The sequence below is a fragment of the Phacochoerus africanus genome, chromosome 7 (assembly GCF_016906955.1).
Source record: "Phacochoerus africanus isolate WHEZ1 chromosome 7, ROS_Pafr_v1, whole genome shotgun sequence".
Lineage (NCBI taxonomy): Eukaryota > Metazoa > Chordata > Mammalia > Artiodactyla > Suidae > Phacochoerus > Phacochoerus africanus.
Window position 1 is genome coordinate 45956142 of NC_062550.1, and position 23497 is coordinate 45979638.

The 23497-nt window shown below is 41.9% G+C and overlaps 1 protein-coding gene across 4 annotated transcripts in view; it reads right to left on the reverse strand.

The window, feature by feature from the left end:
* The window catches only part of BICD1 (BICD cargo adaptor 1), a 239672-nt gene extending 217498 nt beyond the window's left edge, over window positions 1–22174 (reverse strand). The window contains exon 1 of one of the 4 annotated variants that reach the window (XM_047787261.1): window positions 21454–22174. In XM_047787261.1, the coding sequence (XP_047643217.1) occupies window positions 21454–21666 (213 nt within the window). In that variant the 5' untranslated portion in view covers window positions 21667–22174. The remainder of the gene's footprint in view (window positions 1–21453) is intronic. The other 3 variants (XM_047787258.1, XM_047787259.1, XM_047787257.1) reach the window with 3 other exon arrangements.
* Window positions 22175–23497: the final 1323 nt, after the last annotated feature.

The window sequence follows — 23497 nt, forward strand, 5'->3', positions numbered from 1 at the left end:
GTTATAGTCTTTTCCTTTTTTTTCTACTATGTTGTTTTCAGTTAACTTAGAGTAGCTGTATATTAGGTATAATAATCCTTTGTAAATGAACCACGTTGCATATTTTTTCCAATCTATTGCCTGTACTTCACTCTTGTTTATGCCATCTATCTCATTTTAAAAAAATTTCTATGAAACCAAATATGTCAATCTTAACTTTTGATTCTAAGTTTCATATCTTGCTTAGGGAGATTTCTTCCACACTGACATGTAATAAATGTTCCCCAGGGTTTTTCCTAATTAGAGTCCACTCTTTCATGATCTACTAAATCCTTGATGTTCTGGTGTAAAGTTAATGGAGAGTGAAAGGATAAAAAGATAAGAAAGAAAAGTATACAGAGAGAAAAAAGGGATGGGAGAAATCTTATTTTTTAATCTTAAATAGGGAAGTTTGGGTTTTTTTTTTTTTTTTTTAATTTTATGGCCGCACTCATAGCACAACAAAATTCCCGGGCCAGGGATCAAATTCCAGAGGCAGCCTCGGGGCAACACTGGATCCCTTAACACACTGTGCCAGGCCAGAGACCAAATCTGAGCCTCTGCAGCGAACTGAGCCACTACAACTGGGTTCTTAACTCACTGAGCCACAGTAGCAACTCCCAACAGGGGGGCATTTGTTGCATATTTCTCATTTAAATGAGAATCTGAAGTATTTTATTACCTGTACCTCTAAAAGATTCTGCCCTTGGTTATTTCCTTCTTATTACAGTCATTCGAAAAATAAATTTCTACACTAATTCCCAATTAACTGGTCTATTAAATAATAAATATTATCCTACTCCCATGAAATTTAAAACTTTATGGAAAAGGCTCAGATGAACTATTACCTAGCTAGGAACTCATTTCTTTTTATCATCTTACATTATTTCCTTTTTCATGTTATGAAAAATGTAATTGTTCTGCTTCTTACTTGAAAAAAATCCTTCGTAGTGTTATTTGTTCAGATAATTTTAAATCAATAATTTTCTCCTTATGTTTATAGCTTAATTATATTTTCAAGTCAAAACTATTTGAATTCTGCCCCCCCCACATCATAATCTAATACTAATAATATGGAGAGGGAAAGTTCAGCAGTCCAGCATCACATTTAAAACTCTCTGGGAGTTCTGTGGTGGCCTAGCAGGTTAAGGCTCTGGCATTGTCACCGATGTGGCTCAGGTCCCTGCTGCAGGTCACTACTGTGATGGGGGTTCCATCCCTGCCCAGGAACCCTGCAGAGCCAAGAAAAAAAACAGTCCAGAAACAGACCAATGCATACAAAGAAACTTGATTTATGATAAAGCAGGCACTGAAAAGCAATGGAAGAAAGGACTACTCAATTGCTGACAGTGTGAGATCACTGGCAATCCAGTTTTAAAGGGGAAAAATTACAGGGGAAATCAGATTTCTATCTCACATCAAACACAGAAATCAATTTCAAGAAGAATTAAAGATTTAAATACAAAAGGCAGGAGTTTCCCGCTGTGGTTCACCGGGTTAAGAACCCAACATAGTGTCCTTGAGGATTCAAGTTCAATCCCTGGTCTGCTCAATGGGTTAAAGACTCAGCATTGCTGCAAGCTATAGCACAGATTGCAGATGCGGCTTGGATCAGATTTTGCTGTGGCCATGGTGTGAGCCAGCAGCTGCAGCTCCAATTTCGTCCCTAGCCCAGGAACTTCCATATGCTGCAGGTACAGCCATTAAAGAAGAAAAAAATTAAAAATAAAAGGAAAACCATAAGCTATTCGGAAAACAATATAGGAAAATATTTTTATGATGACTTTAGAGTAAGAAAGGATTTCTTAAACAAAAATCAAAAAGCACAACCTATAAACACAAAAGAATGATAAATCAACTAAATTAAAATTTTGAATTTTTCTTCATCAAAGAGAACCCCAGAAAGAGTGAAAAGACAAGCCACAAACTAGAAGAGATTTTCAACATGCATAACTGAAAAAAGATTAGAATACAGAACATGATATATACTCCTACAAATCAGTAAGAAAGAAAGATATAAACATTCCTAGTAGAAAAATGGGCAAAAGACATGAAAAAGCACTGCAATGACGAGGAAACAAATGCCCACAAACATTTAAGAAGATGCTTATTACCCTCATTAATAGTCACAAAATACAAACTAAAGCTACAGTGAGATACCTTTTCACACCTACCAATGAGGCAAATATTCTAAAGTTTGACAATACAAAGAAATGACAAGGACATGGAGCTAACGGTGCCTCGTTCCTTGTATATTCTGCGATGTTTCTAAAACTGTGGGTTCTTTTTTTTTTTTTTTTAGAAAACTATCTCTGGTGATTCTTTCTAGTCCGTCATGACAATAGGTTTCTTCAAAGCATTTGCTTCTGACAGTTATCAGCAGGCATGACCAAGCCCAGATCACTCTAATTTCTGACCTTACGTTTCTTGGATTTCAGCCCTTCCCCCCCACACACACACACACACTGTGTGAACAGTCTGCAAACACTGGTGAGAGCCAACTGGTGGGATATGAAGTCTAAGGAGAAACACCCAGTTTTTCATGTAGTTGCTCCTGGAAGTGGGAAAGGATGGTTTTCCCCTCTTAGAGTGGGTGTGAAGTCCTTTGGAGCCCAAACTTGGGGATTCTAAGTTTTGTCTTTTATTTCCTCTACATAAGTGGCCCTTGGAAATAATGCTCAGTTTAACCTGATTGGTAAAGGCACTCAAAGTAAAGTCAACATTTTATGTACTGCTTACTTTTTTTTTTTTTAACGGCTGCACTGCAGCATACAGAAGTTTCTGGGCCAAGGGTCAAGTTGGAGCCGCAGCTGAGGCCTATGTCACAACCACAGCAACACCAGATCCAAGCTGTATCTGCAACCTAGATCACATCTTGCAACACAGCCGGATCTGAACCCACAGAGTGAGACCAAGGGTCGAACCTACATCCTCACAGACACTATGTCAGGCTCTTAACCTGCTGAGCCACAATGGGAACGCCTGTGCTGCTTACTTCTAAGGGTTCTTGCTTTAATTCAGTTTTAGCCTCTGAGCATTCTTACTAAGAAGTAATTCATTCATTCATTTTAAAGGCTGGTTCTATATTTTACCTAGCGTTTTTAATTGTTCCCAGCATAAGGGTTAGTCAGCGGTCCTAGACCACTGAACTGACAGAATCAAAAGCCAAAAATCACAGTTTAAAACATCAAGTGAATTATATGATTCGCCTGTTTTGACACTGTCAATGCTTTCCCATGGTATACAGATCAAGCGTAAGCTCCTTAGCTCTCCCAAAAGTGGGCTGACCCTGGTCAAGAGGCATGAAGGAGACTCTCCCAGAAAAGCAGCAAAAAAGAGGTTGAAGCTGAATCAATGGTAACTGAGAGAAAAGACAAGAGAGGAGGAAAACAGCCATGAGGCCTAAACGGCAAAGCCAGGGAGCAAGGAAATACTAAGTCTACTGTGGACAGAGCCCAATATCCAGGGTCTCATCAGCAGGGTAGCATCTAAGGCAAGACTGCAAGGTATGTGGCTCTTGGGGCTGAGGGAGTCAGGAACCAGATGGGTGTGTGAGCAATGAGGTCACTAGGAGCAGCACCAGCCCAACCAATGGAAGGACAGGGGCACTGAGGACCCACAATGAAGGGGCAATTAGTCAACCTGGTCTCAATGGGGTTAAGACCGGGAAGCTGCCAGTCGACAATTCACAAGAGGCCACAAGATTAAAATAAACCCTAAAACACACCAGATGGGGCCCAGGAGCAGCAGAAGCTTCCATACCCCTTGTGAGTGGAGATACCTCTCACCCTGTCCCTGGGCCTGGCTCTCAGGGGCAAAGCCCTCTCATGCCACGGCATCTGCCAAGGTGGCAGGGACTGACAATGCTCATTATCAGGCCCTTTGTGGTCTGGCCCCAAACCATCTCCGCAGGCTCACCTCCCACCTCTCCTCCCATTTCAAATACCACCTGCAACAACACAGCTGCTGACAAGCAATAATCTCTCGAATCCTCCCTCCTTTGCAGGCTGTTCCCTTTTCCTGAAGGACTCCACTGCCTCATCTGCCTGGAAAATACCTCCTCATTCCTCCTGTCCCTCACAAGTTGTCCTGTTCAGGAAGTTTTCTCTGATTTCTTTAAGCTGAGTTTGCTGCCCTTTGCTTTTCTGTCCTATCAAGCAAAGCCAACAAATTATTATTTTTACTATTTTATTATTGTTATTAATCATTATCACCATCACACCCATCATTAGTCAGTGCTTACAATGTGTCAGGGACTGTTCTAAATGCTTTACCTGGATTTGTCTTTAATACCCATAGTTATTATCATTCTCTGTCTTACAGAGGAGGAAAGTGAGGTTTGCAGAGTTTTAAGTATTAGCCTAAGATCACTGAGCTACTAAACAAGTTCAAATACAGTTTGTTCTGACTCTAAAGGCCACAATCTTTCCAATAAAATATCTTAATCACATTTGTTCATGTCTTTTGCCTCTAAGAGTAAATAAGTAACTTAAAAATAAGGACCATGGAATTCCCACTGTGGCTCAGCGGAAACAAACCCGACTGGTATCCACGAGGATGTGGGTTCAATCCTTGGCCTCACTCAGTGGGTTAAGGATCCACTGTTTCTGTGAGCTGTGGTGTAGATCACAGATGCAGCTTGGATCCCGCTTTGCTATGGCCATGGAGTAGGCCAGCAACCGCTCTGATTCATCCTATAGCCTGGAAACTTCCATATGCTGCAGGTGCAGCCCTAAAAAGCAATAAATAAATAAATAAAGACCATGTCTTCCTCATTTTTTTTTTGTCTTTTTGCCATTTCTTGGGTTGCTCCCGCGGCATATGGGAGGTTCCCAGGCTAGGGGTCTAATGGGAGCTGTAGCTGCCAGCCTACGCCAGAGCCACAGCAACGCTGGATCCGAGCCGCGTCTGTGACCTACACCACAGCTCACGGCAACGCTGGATCATTAAACCACTGAGCAAGGGCAGGGATCGAACCTGCAACCTCATGGTTCCTAGTCGGATTTGTTAACCACTGCGCCACGACGGGAACTCCCTCTTCCTCATTTTTGTATGCACAGCATAAGCTTGGCATTTAACTGATGCTCTCTAAACAGTTAATACATGAATGAATGAATGAATGAATGACCAGCATCCATTCCAGTCCCTCAGGAACTAGAATATCAACTGTGGCACAGACAATGTTAAACTGCCTTTATGTCACCCTAGACTAGGGTCTACTAGATGGCCCATATGGACGGAGAGTAGAAAATCATAAAGATTCCAATACAAGGAACCAGGTAAGTCAGCACAGTATCTTTTTTAGTAAACTGGTTTAAATAGTCAAACAAACGGTTATTGTTAAACATGTGGTCTGGTTCAACCTCTTTTCAAAATAACTGTGTTACTTACACTGCCTTTTCTCCCCCAGCCTAAATGAATGACATACCAAAAACATCTACTACACACCTGCTATGCAGGAGGCACAGAGGAGAACGCGACATATTTCACAAGCAACCAGGTTAAATTCCTTTTCCCTGAAGAAGGTTACAGTTTCCCTGAACATATGCACAGGTGGGGAAAACAGTGTAGGACACTGTGACGCCTGTGCTCAAATCCTCCAAAAATTTCCCGTACCACTCAGAGCAAAAGCCAAAGTCCTGGTAACAATTTAAAAGTTGCTGTGGAGTTCCCCGGTGGCCTAGCAATTAAGGGCTTTTGGCATTGTCACTGCTGTGGCTCAAGTTCGATCCCTGGTCCAGGAACTTCCACATGCCACAGGCCAAAAAAAAAAAAAAAAGTGGGAGAATAAAGAAAGAAATTGCTACTAAAAAGGGGGGGGGTAGAATTAAACAAAATAAAAGTTGCTGCATCACCTGATACCCATTCCCTCTCTGACCTCAACTGCTATTCACCTCTTCTACCATCCTCACTGGCAATGTTCCCAGTCCCCACTATCCACCACCTGCTCAGTCCCCACCAGCCACAAGGGCTCTCCACTGGTCCTCTCAAGGAGGCTTTCTCTGGCCTTTCTCCATTTCACACACCATCTCTCCCTTCTCTGTTTTGTTTGTTTGTTTGTCTTTTAGGGCCACACCTGCAGCATATGGAGGTTCCCAAGCTAGAGGTCTAATAGGAGGTAGCCGCCGGCCCACGCCATAACCACAGAAATGAGGAATCCCAGCCGTGTCTGCGACCTACACCACAGCTCACGGCATCACCGGATCCTTAACCCTCTGATCAAGGCCAGGGATCAAACCCGCGTCCTCATGGATGTTAGTCGGGTTCGCCGAGCCACAAGGGGAACTCCTAACATCCTATTTCACCTATTCATTTTATTTACTGTCCCCCTCCCATTCCCCTGCAGAAAGTAAGCTTCACCACCATGGATATTCCTGTTGGGTTTGTCTCTGCTATATCCTCAGCACACAGACTGCACAGACAGAGGAGGCACTAAATATACCGTTACTATAGGAAAAAAATGAATAAACTTTAGTTAGCTTTACCCAGTGACCTACCTACTCATGGTATTTACTTTGGTGCCCATTGTCATATTTCTAAATCACATTAGCATCACAATTAAAACACAACTTAATAAATGTTCACTTGAAAGTCAGAAAAAGAAGGACAAATACCAAATGATACCACGTACATGTGGAATCTAAAATATGGTACTAATGAACCTATCTACAAAACAGAAATAGACTCACAGACATCGAGAACAGACTTGTGGTTGCCGAAAAGGGGAGGGAATGGGATGGACTGGGAGTTTGGGGTTAATAGATGCAAACTATTACATTTAGAATAGATAAGCAATGAGGCCTTACTCTACAAAACAGGGAACTACATGCAATCTCCCGGGATAGACCATGATAGAATATTAAAGAAAAAAAAAAAAAAAAGAAGGTATGTGTATGTATGACTGGGTCACTTTACTGTACAGCAGAAATTGGCACAACACTGCAAATCAACTATACTTTAATAAAAAAAATTCAAATATTCACTTGAATTGTTCAATAATGACCAAAATCTCATTGGTCCAGAGTTCTTTTCATTGTCATTTACTGTGACCATTGTTTAAAAATATAATTGTGGTTTTGAGATCCTGGTCTCAATTTTAGCAGATAATAGCTCATATTATCCCCAACACTTCAACGTGATTTGCATAGATGTATTATTTCTTTGGCTAAAATGAAAAAGCACATAAAAGTTGACTGGCAATAACGGCAATGACAGAGGATCTGAGAACTATCTTAAGAAAGGGTTCTAGATCTAAATTATTTTAAAATCTTAACAAAAAAGGGGTTATTGCTGTTCAGATCAGGAGAAGAGATCATTAAACCCTAATTAGTTGTGAATCGCCAACACTAATTAAGAACTTTATCAATTAAAAAAAATCCAAAGAGCCAATAATCAAAAGTATTTATAATTAGTTTTCAAGTGTGTTATATCCTTTTTTCCTCTCTCTCTAATGGTTGCTTTTCCTTCGTAATTATATTTCCTTGAGGTTTTGAACTTAAAGGTTCTGCACACACACAAGCATTAACAGAAAGAAAGTCAGATCATGATTTAATGGCAGGGCAGGTGAGGGGAGAGGATGGCCATGTATGTCAAAAAGATAATCTGTAAGATGACAGTATTTTCGGCGCATCAAAAGAAGCCATGTGCAAGATTACATGTATCCTGTCTCCCTCCAGTTACCTCCCATGGAAGTCAACTTCAAAAATCTCCTAAAACCATCCAGATAATGGCAATCAGTGGGGCTTGTCAACAAGGCACATTCATGTTATGATATAACCCTCTTTCAATTTCAAAAATTGATGGCTAAGAGCTCTTCAGCAGTGGCATTTGATTCTGCATTAGTCTGCAGTATGCCAGAGAAAAACAAAGACCCATCATTCTGAACCTTCTATTTACAGACCCACACCAAACTGTGCAACAAAACACTCTGAAGGAAATTGCTACTGTTATTGTGTACTTCCCGTAAATGTAAACAGGTCTTTTTTTTTCCATCCTAAATATAAAGATAGAAACATGGCAGTTAAATATTATATTTTAGAGTAGTGCTTTTTCTCCATAAAATAATGCTTGAAAACACTAAACATGTATAACCAAAAGAATGAGTGGAAATAACCCCAGAAGTTAAAGATCAATCTGTCAAAGCAATTCTTTTTTAATATTCTACCTATGACTTTAAGTTGGCATAAACAACTGCAAACAGAAGAGAGCAACAAAAGAAACACAACAAAGGAGATAACTTTAAAAATTCAAACAACCTGGAGGGACTGAAAATTACACACTTTCAACATACATTTTAACTGTCTAATGCAGTTGTTTTTGATGATGTTTGCTGGTTTTCTGAAAGGCTTTCCAGTGTGTTCATTTACAGAAAATAGAGAAGTAAAAGACTGCAGTGGAGGTTTACATATTAGCTCATAACTTCCCAGCTTTTCTTAATAACACTTCTATTCCTATGGACTCATTTACTCCTAAAATTGGATATTTCTAGGAGAGAGGCTCTCAGCCCTGGTTGCACCTATGAGGGGAGAGGGGTTAACATACAGAAGCCCCGCTACACCTCCAATGACTGATTGAACTGTCTTGGAGTGGGATCCAAGCAGCAGTATTTTTTTTTTGTCTTTTTGCCTTTTCTAGGGCTGCTCCCGTGGCATATGGAGGTTCCCAGGCTAGGGGTCGAATCGGAGCTGTAGCCCCCAGCCTACACCAGAGCCACAGCAACTCAGGATCCGAGCCGAGTCTGCAACCTACACCACAGCTCACGGCAACACCGGATCGTTAACCCACTGAGCAAGGGCAGGGATCAAACCCGCAACCTCATGGTTCTTAGTCGAATTCATTAACTACTGCGCCACGACAGGAACTCCAGGCAGCAGTATTTTTATCAATCACCCTGGTGATCCTAATGCCTAGTCGGTATAGGGAAAACCTCCATGGAGTTATCTAGGCTCTGCTCAAACTCTTCCAATGTCAAGCTCCAAAACCTCACTTGAAGAATCTAAAGGCAATACACTATATTTATGGACAGTCATTTTCCAAGTATGAATAGTTGTTTTTTTAATTTTCCATTTTATAACTGAAGTATAATTATTTACAATATATTAGTTTCATGTGTACAAATAGTGAAAAAATTTCTACAGATTTTACTTCATATAAAGTTATTGTAAGATATTGGCTATATTCTCTGTGCTGTGCGACATCTTTTTTTTGGGGGGGTGGGGCACACCCACAGCATTCAGAAGTTCCTGGCCAGGACTGAACCTGAGCCACATCAGTAACCAGAGCCACTGTAGTGACAACATTGAGTCCTTAACCACTAGGCCACCAGGGACCTCTTGTACAATATATTTTTAGAGCTTATTTATTTTTTATATAGTAGTTTATACTTCTTAATCCCCTCCCCTATCTTGCCCCTCCCCACTTCCCTCTCTCCACTGGTAACTACTAGTTTCTTCTCTATATCTGTGTTTATTTTGATATTCATTCACTTATTTTATTTTTTAGATTCCATATATAAATGATAACATACAGCATTTGTCTTTCTCTGTCTTATTTCACTAAGCATAGTAGCCTTCAGGTCCATCCATGTTGTTGCAAACAGCAATTTTTCATTCTTTTTTATGGGCAGTATACCAGTGTGTGTGTGTGTGTGTGTGTGTGTGTGTGTGTGTGTGTGCACGCGCGTGTCACACATCTTCTTTTTTTGGCCACGCTCACAGTATGTGGCAGTTCCTGGACCAGAGATCAAAACTCATGCCACAGCAGCTACCTGAGTCACTGCAGTGACACCACCAGATCCTTAACCCGCTGCACCACAAGGGGACTCCCACATCTTCTTTACGTGAGTGGTTATTTTTAAGGGGCATGGTGACCCATCATTTTCTCTACAGATTCCCAACATACTTCCACAATCTTTGTACTTGTCCCTCTTCCTAAAAAATCACTTCCCTAGGAGTTTCCGTCATGGCTCAGTGATTGATGGACCCGACTAGTATCCATGAGGACATGGGTTCCATCCCTGGCCTTGCTCAGTGGATTAAGGATTCCTGGCCTTGCTCAGTGGGTGAAGGATCCTGCGGTAAGGTCGCAGATGCTGCTCAGATCCTGTGTTGCTGTGTCTGTGGTGTAGGCCAGCAGCTGTAGCTCCGATTAGACCCTTAGCCTGGGAACCTCCATATGCCACCCCCGGGTGCAGCCCTAAAAAGATAAAACAAAACAAAAAAAAAAATCACTTCCCTCAACCCCTACAAGACTGATTCCTTCTCATCACTCAGGTGTGGGCTCAGACGTCAGCTCTGAAGAGAGACTTTTCCTGATCACACTTTCCCCAGCCAGCCCCATATCTTCACCGATGGCATTTCTCAAATTTAAATTGTGTGTGTACTTGCTGACTATCTCCCTGTAAGCTCTATTCAGGCGGTTCCATCTTGTCTGTTTTGTTCAACATTTTATGGGTACTGGTCAAGTTTGTAACTTGCTGAGCCACAACGGGAACTCCTGTTCGACATTTTAATTTCAGAAAGCAGCACAGTACACATAATAGTCACACAGTACGAACTTTTGAATGAATAAATGAAGAAATAATGGACATGCCTCTGATGAAGCCCGTGTTTTAAAAAAAGAAGTAACAGACAATCTAAAACAAAAAAGAAATTCCGGTTGGCATACAGTGTAAAATAGGTGACAATGCAGATTATAAAATACTGGACTAAGCATAAATGATAAAATATATAATCATATGTTTGCGAAAATATTCTGGAGGTTGTAGGCCCCCGCTCAATGCAACCATAAAGCATCAAAATGTATAAAGTTTCATTTAAACATCCCAAAATTTACAGATATAGTCATTTTAACTTTTTTTTTTGTCTTTTTGTCTTTTCTTGGTTCACTCCCGCGGCATATGGAGTTTCCCAGGCTAGGGGTCTAATCAGAGCTGTAGCTGCCAGCCTATGCCAGAGCCACAACACCACCAGATCCAGGCCGAGTCTGTGACCTACACCACAGCTCACGGCAACCCATTGAGCAAGGCCAGGGATCGAACCCACAACCTCATGGTTCCTAGTGGGATTCGTTTCTGCTGCGCCACGATGGGAACTTCCAAGATAAATTTTTGATACACTCTGAAAATATTCAAAATGTTCAAAAGTCATTAATATTGTGGAATAGTATACATTAAAAAGAAAAATTTAACCATGTTGAAAACACTGTGATCTAGTGATGGGGAAGGGAGTATAAAAACAAGAACATAGGAGAGTTCCTTATGGCACAGCAGGTTAAGGATCGGGCATTGTCACTGCAACAGCTCCAGTGACTGCTGGCACAAGTGGCACAAGTTCCATCCCTGGCCCGGGAATTTCCACATGCCATGGGCAAGGCCATAGAAACAAACAAAAACATGTGAAATTACTTGGGACACCTGGAATGATAAAATGAAAAAACTCCAACTAGGAGAGGGATGTTAGAGATCATTATACATAAACTTCTTTCCAAGCATGAGCCCTCCAGATGGTATTCCCAGCACTTGGGTGGCTAGACTCTTGGGTGGTTAGTTTTTTAGTGACAGGGAACTCACTACTTTCTAAAGATGGCCGCCTCATCCTATAACTGGACAACTATACTGTTTAGTTTTTTTTGGTCTTTTTGTCTTTTTGCCTTTTCTAGAGCTGCTCCTGCGGCATATGGAGGTTCCCAGGCTAGGGGTGTAATTGGAGCTACAAATGCCGGCCTACACCACAGCCACAGCAACGTGAGATCCAAGCCGGGTCGGCAACCTACACCACAGTTCACGGCAATGCCGGATCCTTAACCCACTGAGCAAGGCCAGAGATCGAACCCACAACCTCATGGTTCCTAGTCAGATTTGTTAACCACTGAGCCATGATGGAACTCCTACTGTTCAGTTCTTTAATCCAATACAAAATCTGGCTTCCAGGGACGCACAAGGCCTTGTTCTGTTCTCTGAAAAGGTACATTCACTTCAGAGTTCATGGCAGAATTATTTACAGTAGCGAACATATGGAAGCAACCTAAATGTCAATCAACAGATGAATGGATAAAGATGATGTGGTATGTATGCAAATGGAATACTACTCTGCCATAAAAATGAATGAAATCTTGCCATTTTCAACAGCATGAATGGACTTGCAGGATATTATGCAAAGTGAAATAAGTCAGACAGAGAACGACAAATATTGTATGATATCACTGATATGTGGAATCTAAAAAACACAGCAAACTAGTGAATATAACAAAAAAGAGAAAGTTAATCATAAACACAAACTCATGGTTATCAGTGGGAAGAGGGAAGAGGGGAGGGGCAATAGAGGGGCAGCAAATTAAGAGATACAAACCATTATGTATAAAGTAAGCTACCAGGATATACTCTGTAACACAGGGAATATAGCAATATTTTATAATAACCACAAAAGAAGTATAACTTTTAAAAATTGTGAATCACTATATTATACACCTAAAACTATGCTTTAATGAAAAAAAGACTTTCTTAGAGCAATAATTTTGTATGACAGCATGATTCAAATTTTGAGAGAAAGCTGTATTAGGATCTACATATTTATTGGTATATAGCTGTACCTATACTGATATCTTTTTTTTTTTTGTCTTTTTGCCTTTCCTAGGGCTGTACCTGCAGCACAGGAAGTTTCCCAGACTAGGGGCCTAATCAGAGCTGTAGCCACCGGCCTATGCCAGAGCCGCAGCAACACTGGATCTGAGCTGTGTCTGCAACCTACACCTACACCACAGCTCATGGCAACGCCGGATCCTTAACCCACTGAGCAAGGCCAGGGATCAAACCCTCAACCTCATGGTTCCTGGTTGGATTCATTAACCACTGAGCCACAATGGGAACTGCTGATATCAATTTTGATTGCTAATTATATACTTTGACATATAAAAGAATACTAGAGGGAAAGAATACAAATAATAATATCCCAAAGTGATAAAAATATGGCTGATTTTAATTTTCTTCATATTTTTCATTATCTTTATAATTACCAAAATAGTACTGCAATACAGGCAATTTTTTTATAACAAGTTAAAAACAAAAGACCTCGGAGGAGTTCCCATTGTGCCTCAGCGGAAACGAATCTGACTAGCATCCATGAGGATGCAGATTCGATCCCTGGTCTTGCTCAGTGGGTTAAGGATCTGGTGTTGCCATGAGCTATGGTGTAGGCCGGCAGCTACAGCTCCAAATGGACCCCTAGCCTGGGAACCTCCATATGCTGCGGGTGTGGCCCTAAAAAGACAAAAAAAAAAAAAGAAAAAAGAAACAAATCTCGGAGTTCCCGTCGTGGCGCAGTGGTTAACGAATCCGACTAGGAACCATGAGGTTGCGGGTTCGGTCCCTGCCCTTGCTCAGTGGGTTAACGATCCGGCGTTGCCGTGAGCTGTGGTGTAGGTTGCAGACGCGGCTCGGATCCCGCGTTGCTGTGGCTCTGGCGTAGGCCGGTGGCTACAGCTCCGATTCGACCCCTAGCCTGGGAACCTCCATATGCCGCGGGAGCGGCCCAAGAAATAGCAACAACAACAAAAAAAAACAAATCTCAATTATCACCGGGAAAGATGAGATAACATAATGAGGTCCAACTGCCTGAATCATCTTGGCTTCTCCTCAAGACCCAGCATGGGCAGGATGTAGCCACACTGCAGGACCAGCTCTTGCTGGCTCTGGAAACCAGCCATCTATTATAATGGTTCTGACACTAGCCAAGAAGACAAGGAATCAAAACTGCTTCTAATTCACCCATAAAACTTCCCGACTTTTCCCCTGTATTACCACACAGGCCTGCCATGAGACAACCAAACAAATCCTGTCAGTTTCATTTACATACACCTATACTAGTTTTCTCTTTCACAGGCCACCCAAACTATCCTCAGGGCAGTCCCTGGGCCACATCCCTACCCCTCCCAGCCTCTAGTGTCAACCACACTCCCTGAGGCTCTCTGATTTTCTTCCCCAATTCATCCCACTTGCTTCACACTTGAAACATTAGTGCCTTAAAAATACAGCCCTGTCCTAGAGATAACTGCATTTTAAAAGTATGTACTAGTGGAGTTTCTGTTGTGGCTCAGCGAGTTAAGAACCCAGCTAGTATCCATGAGGATGCAGGTTCAACCCCGGGCCTCACTCAGCAGGTTAAGGATCAGGTATTGCTGCAAGCTGAAGCGTAGGTCAAAGATGCAGCTCGGATCCAGTATTGCTGTGGCGTAGGCCAGCAGCTGCAGCTGCGATTTAACCCCTAGCCTGGGACCTTCCATATGCTGCAAGTAGGGCCCTAAATAGCAAAAAAAAAAAAAAAATGTACTAGTAAAACAAAAATGTCATGTATGGTATGAACCCACTTTTATAAAAACAACCCTACTAAAACCTGCATATGGATTCATGTATTTTTAAAACAAGTATAAGAGAATACTCACCAAAGTATAGGAATAAAGACAGCACTTGGAGAGGAAGGTGAACTATTTACTTTTCTACAATTTTATCTAATTTGGATTGTTGCCACAAATTATCATAATTACACAACTGTAATTGGTTTTTTTTTAATTTGTTTGTTTCTTTGTTTTGGCTGTGCTTGGAATGTGTGAAGAAGGTTCCCTGGCCAGGGATCGAACCTGCACCACAGTAGAACTCCAGCCATAGCAGTGACAGGATCCTTAACCCACTGGGCCACCAGGGAACTCCCACAACTGTAATTTTTAAAGAGCAAACAAACTCTTATGGCCAAAAAATTTAAGAAAAAAACCTAAATTAAAAGCACTATAGCACTTTCAAGTATCAGTCTGTGGAGAGTGAGTACTGTTGCTGCCAGCAACCCTAACCCAAGAAGTCAGCAAGGGCCGGTTTTCCTCTCTGTGCCCCTTATTTATAAGTCTGCACATCTCCTAATTCAGAATGCAATCAAATTAATGATGAAAACACTGTTAAAGTTCATATATTCCATATTCTAGAAATTAGGTTTGAATAAAACGACAAGCAACTGTACAAATTACTCCTTTGTTTTATTACACTGAGAACTGAATATTTTATCTCACGATTTATGCCTCCCCTCAAAGAACACATGAATTAAAAGGCCTCCTATAACTCTGGCATCAGCTTTACCCTCGAAAACTGCTCCTTCCCCCTACAGTCTTACTTTGTGAGTAGAATCACTTTCTATCCATACTGATATTCTTTTTTTTTTTTTTTTTTCTTTTCTAGGGCTGTACCCAGGGCATATGGAGGTTCCCAGGCTAGGGGTCCAGTTGGAGCTGTAGCCCCCAGCCTACGCCAGAGCCACAGCAACTCAGGATCCGAGCCTCGTCTGTGACCTACACCACAGCTCACGACAACACCAGCCAGATCCTTAACACACTGAGCAAGGCCAGGGATCGAACCCACAACCTCATGGTTCCCAATCGGATTCGTTAACCACTGAGCCACAATGGGAACTCCCATTAACTCTACGCCCATCACATGCAACACCAATTTATACCCTATATTTCCTCCGTAGCCCTTAGGTACTCTCCTCCCCATACACCACAACTACTACTCCCAACCCAGGCACCGAGCCAATCCACCCTCTATGACCAACCAACACAGTGACCTTCAAAACTGCCTGCTGACTGGAGTGTTTGAGCTTCTCAGGTAGTAAGGTGTAGTGAAAAGAAAGTGGGCTTCTTCCTGAACCAGCTTTCGCCACTCAGTTTTGTGGCCTTGGTCTCTCTAAGACCAAGTTTTCTCTTCTGCACAAGACAAGCCATATCTACCTTGGGAAGGATGGTTTTAAGAATTAGAGATAAAGGAGTTCCCACCATGGCTCAGTGTAAACAAATCTGATTGGCATCCATGAGGACACAGGTTGGATCCCCGGCCTTGCTCAGTGGGTTAAGGAGCCGGCATTGCCATGAGCTGTGGTATAGGTCATGGACAACAGCTCAAATATGCCGCTAGTGCAGCCCTTAAAAAAAAAAAAGAATTAGAGATAAGTCATGCGACATGCCTAGTCCTAAATGGGGCTGTATACATTGTTCAATGCTTTATTACTTTAATTATTTTCTTATCTGTAAAAGAAGGCAATAGGCCTCTGAGTTACTATGAAGATTAGGAGATAAGATGTAAGGCACCAAATACAATCATTAAGGGTTTCCTTTCATTTCCTTTTAATGATTCCCCATCAAAATGGTTCCCAAGACAAAAGACGGCCACTGCCACTTTCCCAATTTCTTCTCCTGCTACTCTCCTTTATTTTTTTATGTTTTTTTTTTTTTTCAGGGCCACACCCACAGCATATGGAAGTTCCTAGGCTAGGGGTCAAATTGGAGCTGTAGCTGCTGGCCTTCACCACAGCTACAGTAACACTGGATCTGAGCCACATCTTTGACCTATACCACAGCTCACGGCAACGCCAGATCCTTACCCACTAAGCAGGGCCAGGGATTGAACCTGCATCCTCATGAATACTAGTGGGATTCATTACCGATGAGCCATAGTGTCAACTTCCCACTTCTCCTTTAGCATAATGAATTATGTGATAGAGCATGCACCTCTTCATGCCCTCTGCTCCTTCAAAGCCACATTTACAGTATAACCTTAGGCAAGAAAGTCCTTTACATTATATTTCAACATGTAAGTTAATTATATTTTCAAATTTGGAATAAAATATCCATAAAGAACAAGTGCGTTTAAGGGGAGATAGGAAAGGACATTTGTAAGCATGAAATTCTGAAAAAAAACCTTCAGATGAAATCTTGAGTTGAAATAAAAACATGGTGCAAACTGGAGAAACTAGGCAAAAAAAAAAAAAATGAAAGTAATTGTTTGTTGAGGTTGCTTGTAACCTCGGCTTTCCAAAAGCATATGTCATTGTATTTTAGATGTTTTATTTGATAATAAATGTAACATTCTTCTTTAAAAACAATGAGGGAGGGAGCTCAGTGGAAAAGAATCTGACTAGTATCCATGAGGATGCAGGTTCAATCCCTGGCCTTGCTCAGTGGGTTAAGGATCCAGCATTGCCATGAGCTGTGGTATGGGTTGCAGATGCGCTCATATCCGGCATTGTTGTGGCTGTGGTGTAGCCAGAGGCTACAGCTCTGATTTGACCCCTAGCCTGAGAACTTCCATATGCTGCGAGTACAGTCCTTTAAAAAAAAAAAAAAAGAGGGGAAAAATACTAGTTTAAAGAAATTTAGTATCAACTTTATTCATAGATTAGAAAAGAAATCTGAGGGGTTTTTTCCTCCATATGATTTTATGATTTAGAATTTACAAAGAGAAGAGAAACTAACAATCTTTCTAAGCATATGAGGGAAAAAATTGTGCTTAAAGAAGAATTCAGGTGGTTAAAAGTCTTTCATCAAGTCCCTAATGTGACAATCTCTAAAAGTACGTGAGTTCAGTGTTTATTTCTTGAATGACTTAAGTGCAGTACCGAAAAAGCAACGAGTTGGCTCAAAGAGGAAAAGCTGCTATATTATCCACAAAGTGCTTCCTTAGGAGCTGGCCTCTATCTTTGGTGTTAGGTTGAGAAAACGAGTTGAAGAGAGTCCACTGTAACCTAGCTGCAAAACTTTTCTAAAGTTGTCCCATGGATACGGTTTCTAAAATGCTACCAGGAATGCTGAATCATTCCTTTCTAAGCGGATCTTTCAAAAGTCTCCTATGCTTTAAATTTGAAACATTTTCAAAGCAAAATGAAACAAAAAACAAAAACAAACCCTTAAATTTAAATTCTAGGGTTTTCTTTAATGAATGTTTATTTTTACTTTTAAATTTACCTTAGAACCATGACTCTTCTTCAAACACTATTTTGGCCTGGGTGACAGGCACAGTACTTATTTCCACTCATCCCAGACAGACACTCAGCCAGGCCCTGAATATACTGGGCATGGGGTGGCCCTCAGTCCACTGAAACACATGCATTATTCATGAAATTATAAAGCTGTGGTCAAGTATTCTAGGGGACACGTGCTTTGTCCTGCTCCCCAAAGATAATGAAAAGGAGAATATTATGATGATATCAGAAATCACTCTTTTTTCACATCATTAGTACTTTTCTTTCAAGTGTGTCCTTTTGGGAACAGAATTACAGCAGTCATGTAAGCACAGGGCAGAGCCCTAATGATATGACGCCAAGCCAAAAAGCAATCCAGACTTAGGGAAGATAATAACTAGGAAAAAAGTAATGAATTCATCATCTTGATTCTGCACATCTTCAGCATTACTGCTCACTTGCATCATTGTCAGAGCCATACAAAGCCTGGGAAGGAGGGCAGCAGCATTGCTGGGTGCTGACTCTTGAAAACAACATGACCTGTAAAGACTGAGCCGAGTCACGACACTGCAAATTACTAATGTCCAACTTGGACTTAGCACAGTATTCTTCTGTGCACATTCCCACACACTGGTCCAGTTACTTTTAAATGCATCATGTTTGTTGAAACGGCCTGGAAATAAACCAAAGGTTGTATACGTGGCTTTACAGTATAATGCAACAACACCATTTACTATATGTACCCGAAAATGAACAAAACTTCCTTTTGAAAAATCAGAGTGTTTTTCAAAAATAGCTTCTATGTGATATCATCACTGCAATATCTTAGTTTGCACATTATTGGGGACTTACTTTTCAAACAGGAAATATTATTGAGGCTGATTTAAACTCATTTAAAAAATATTTCCAACTGAAGTATATGTCATGTTTAAAGGATCAGTATAACAGGTCTCACTATCAAATATAATGATTATTTTATTACCCTAAAATACATTTTTATATAATTGTATAAGCCTGTTCACTGGGAATCTAAAATCAAATTATACTTATGCTAAAAGCAACCAAAAATACATATGTAAACAAGAATCATTTGGTGAAAATGATCCTGATAAATTTTTATTAAGCTCCTGCTATAAAGAACAAAATATTCCTCAATTTTATAGAAAAAGAATTATAATTGGTATTTGCATTATTCTGTATTAAATCACTGTTACACTCTTCTTACAAAACACTTTTTCTCTTTTTTCCTACTTTTTCTGATGAAAGTAATACAAGTGGTTTTTAATACTAATCACTTCCTATGCCTCCAAATTTTCTTAGCCTTCTTCTGACACTAACCAACATTAACTAGCAAATGCTTGATAAAGTATATGTTCTTCCAGTATAAATTTATTCTTTCATAAAATACTTATTGTATGCTCACTATGTGCTGGGCTTTGTATGAAAGACTTCAGTGCAATGTAAATGAAGACAGATTCCTTGTCATAGATAGACAACTGCATTAAAAAAATATATCCTGGGAGTTCCTGTCGTGGCGCAGTGGTTAACGAATCCGACTAGGAACCATGAGGTTGCGGGTTCGGTCCCTGCCCTTGCTCAGTGGGTTGGCGATCAGGCGTTGCCATGACCTGTGGTGTAGGTTGCAGACGCGGCTCGGATCCCGCGTTGCTGTGGCTCTGGCGTAGGCCGGTGGCTACAGCTTCGATTCGACCCCTAGCCTGGGAACCTCCATATGCCACGGGAGCAGCCCAAGAAATAGCAACAACAACAACAACAAAAGACAAAAAAAAAAATATATATATATATATATCCTGTGATAAACCATAATGGAAAAGAATATGAAAAAGAATATATATATATATAACTGAGTCACTTTGCTGTACAGAAGAAATTAACACAATATTGTAAATCAATTACATTTCAATAAAATTTTTTAAAGATTAAAAAAATAAAAGACAATTGCATTAAGGTTTACAACACATGGTGAATGTAATGACACAGAAAAACCCTAGTAGGGTTATTGGACCATAACAGGAAGGCCAGTTAACAGCTACACCCATTTCATTAAATTAAGTCTACCACCTTCATCAAGGAGGTGATGGCTAACACTGCCTGGTTTGCACTTCCTTGTCTTGGCAAAGCAGTGCTGATAAGTGCAGACAACATCAAAACATCTTTGAGAATTACAGTCACCATCCTGTTTACTGAATTCACAAGGTTCAGTATCATTTGAATTTAAACATATCAGCCTAAAATCTAAGTTGCAAAATACCATTAAGTCCTGCTGTAGTCAAGAACAGACACCTACGTGGTTAGGGAAAAATGAAGCAAGATGTGAACCAGAAATGTACAGCCTAATACACAAAAATCAGATTTCTAGTTGGGGTTTTTACCATATGTTTATTTTCTGTCATTTAGGCATCAGAATGAAAATAAGACATACCTAAAAGTATAAATGCTTACCATATTATGTACTATATCTGGAGGCAAGCTGATTAGATATGTCATGAATCATGTTTTTTAAACTGTAATAACACAAAATAAGACACCCTCCTGAAAAACTGAGTACATTATAAGAAAAACATTTTTGATTAACATTATATACCAAACCAGAATTAATATTTTAAATGCCAATATGTATCTAAAAATAAAGACATGCCACATAGGAAAGCAGTGTGTATGTGTACATTTATATCTATAAGTGGTTACTTGCTACCCATAGTACCTCAGGAATTTGGTAGAACAGACTGAGTTCCTTCAACAAGATGTATATTCTTCAAGGTCTTTGATAGGAAATCAAAAAACTATTCACTACTTATTTTCTTCCAAAACATCAGCCAGTCTTTAAAAATACCAAAAGATTAAAGAGGACAAGTGTTTTATATACGGCCCATTTGTGATACTCTGGTTTTAAACATACAGTCATTTCAAAGAGAAGAGCCTCATTTGAAATGCACAGCTACCCACGCATTTGATATACACCTTTCTTTCAGACCATTTGTAGGGGAGTTAAATTTTCCCTAGTCAGGGTGACCTTATAAGACTTCAGGCACGGCAGAGCCTCACTCAGAGGTGAAATCAAGGCAGCAAAAACACAGCCAGCAGTAGAGTTGTTTTTCTCCCTCAGCCCGATGACAATAATAACTAAAGCCAAGGAGAATGATGATGGCCCAGCCTTTGTCAAATGGGATTGGCGGGGAGTTCTCCTAATAATAGTTCCCAATCTCATCAAGGCTGAGGTACTATAGGCTCTACTTCCTGAAACTGCGGGTCCTCAATGCAAACCTACTCCTTGTCTTTGTGGATTATGGGATTGTCACTGAAAGCTGGGTTTGGCATAACAGCAGTTTTGAGAAGTTTGATTTATGCATTCCAACCCGGATGAATGTCGCCTTTAGAGTACTGAGACTTGAGGACTCTTAAGAATCTCCCTCCCCCACAGACTAAACAGCCATTGCCTCCCAAATGCCAGCTTATACATTTCATTTCCTGGGCAATTTCTCTCTTGGGGACAAAACAATGGACTCTTTCAATCTTCTCTTATCTATAAAGGGCTCTAAGAGGAGGAAACAGTCCTTTCAATAGCATCTTTTCCGACTTCATAAATGATGATGAGTGGGCGTGGGGGGGGGGGGAAGCAGGGAAGAGGTGACTGGCAACTCACCTCTTTCAGCTGCTCCAGCTCCTGTTTGAGGCTGTCGTACTCAGCCTCCAGCTCGTCATACTGCTGTTTGAGGGTCAGCTTCTCTTCCAGTACCACCAGCCCATACTCGGCAGCCTGGATCTTCTCGTGGGTCGTCTCTGTGAGCTCCTTGGTCAACCTCTCTATCTCGGTCTTATAATGGTCCACAGTCTGCAATACCTCTTCCGCGGCCATAGCCCCGGTAGATGGAGGCAGGAGGGGGGGGGAAGGGTCACAGGGTGAGAGAGATGGATGCAAAGCAGGCGAGGGAAGGGAGCAAAAACTGAGGAGGGAAGGATGGAAATGGAAAAAAGTGTGGCCGGATGAACAAGCAGAGCACTGCCCTGATTGCGCCTCCCGCAGCCGCGGCTACAGTGCCCGAAAAACCGGCGAGAAACGCAGCATGGAGAATGCCGGGCAGCCGATCAGGGGCGAGGCGGCAGCTGCTGCGGCATGTGTCCTCCGGGCAGGCCCCTGCGTGCGGTCAGCAGCGGTGCGGCATGGCCTGGCTGCGGCGGCCGAGGGCGGCGAGGGGCTCCGGATCCTGCTTATTCAGAGGCGCGCGGCCGCCATGTCTCCCGGCAGCGTCACTGCAGTCTCCCCGGGTCCCGCGCTCCGGCCCGCCGCTCCCGCCCGCTCCACCTGCTCCCTCAGGCCCCGCTGCAGCCGGTGCGGAATGATGCAGCGTCGGGCCGCTCCCTCCCTCCCTCCGCGCCTGGCCGGGGCTCCGAGCGGGGGGCGGGGAGGCGGACGGAGTCGGCGCGGGGCTGGGGGGAGGGAGGAGGAACCAGACGGAAACCTCCTGAGGCGCCTCCCGCCCCGCAGCATAGCTGGCGCGCGGGACCCAGGAGGAGGCGGGGGGACGTGCGCGACGAGTGACCCCCGCCCGGCTCGCTGCCCGCAGGAGTTCCTCCAGGGTTTTGCCCGGATGGACGTCGAGGCCCCCGAGAGTGGCTTGGGCGCCTGACCCTCTCGCCGCGGTGAGAGCCCAAGCTCGGGAAACTGGCGCCTTCCTCAAAGAGAAGCAAACAGTAGTTGACTCGCTCCTTCTCGTGCCCTGGGCTCACAGCATCCTTCCCCAGGCTTGTGCACCCAAACGCTTCCCAACCCGCCCCGCTTCCTCCCCTACCACCTGTCTCCTCTTCTCTTCTCTCTCTCCTTCTTTCCCTACCCTGGCCTGGTTTACCTCAGGCTCTCATCACTTAACCTTATTACCCCTTCAGGACAGTCTTTGCTAAAGATTGCTTGCCTTCCTCCTCCCAAGCTTTCTGTGCCCAGCTTATCACAAGATCACTACTCTGGAAAAGATCTTTATAATTCACGTACCCATTAAGCCTCTAGGGACCATTATTTTTTGCCCCAATAGTTCTACTCTACAGATTCTTCAGTAAAGGAAAACTGCATGAAATTCCCTATATATGGTGTCAACAATACTGCAAAATCAACATGGTTAAAAAATAGCTAATAGTTCTTGAGACCATGTGCCAAACACTCTTTTAAATATGGTACATATGCAATCTCTCTCATCCTAACAGCAAATCTTTGAGGTAGGAAACATTATTCTCAATTGATAGGTGTTGAAGGAAAGGCATAGGGAAGTTGAGTAATTTGCCCAAAGTCAGGCAACTCTTAACTGGTGAAGCCAAAAATAACCATAACTCCAGAGGCAAAGCCTGGATCATTATGTTGGCTTCACCTTCACTCACTAGTACTAATACAAAACCAGCAACACTACATATTATGTGTTTGTAAAATAACCACTTTAATCCATATGAAGAGTGGTGATGAAGAATCCCAAAAGGAGAAGAAGGCAAAGTCATAGTGAAAGAGAATAAAGAATGGAGAAGGGATGGGAATAGAGAACAATCAAGAGGAAAGGAAGCAAGAGGAGCAGAAAAAGAACTGTTTTCTGTGTAACTAAGAGGCTGTGGGATCAAGGGTCTGACCAGTTCCTTCCTGGTCTCCTAGTGGCACTTATTAAAAAACTGTTTCTCAGTGACCAAGAGATGTTCAAACACACACTCAT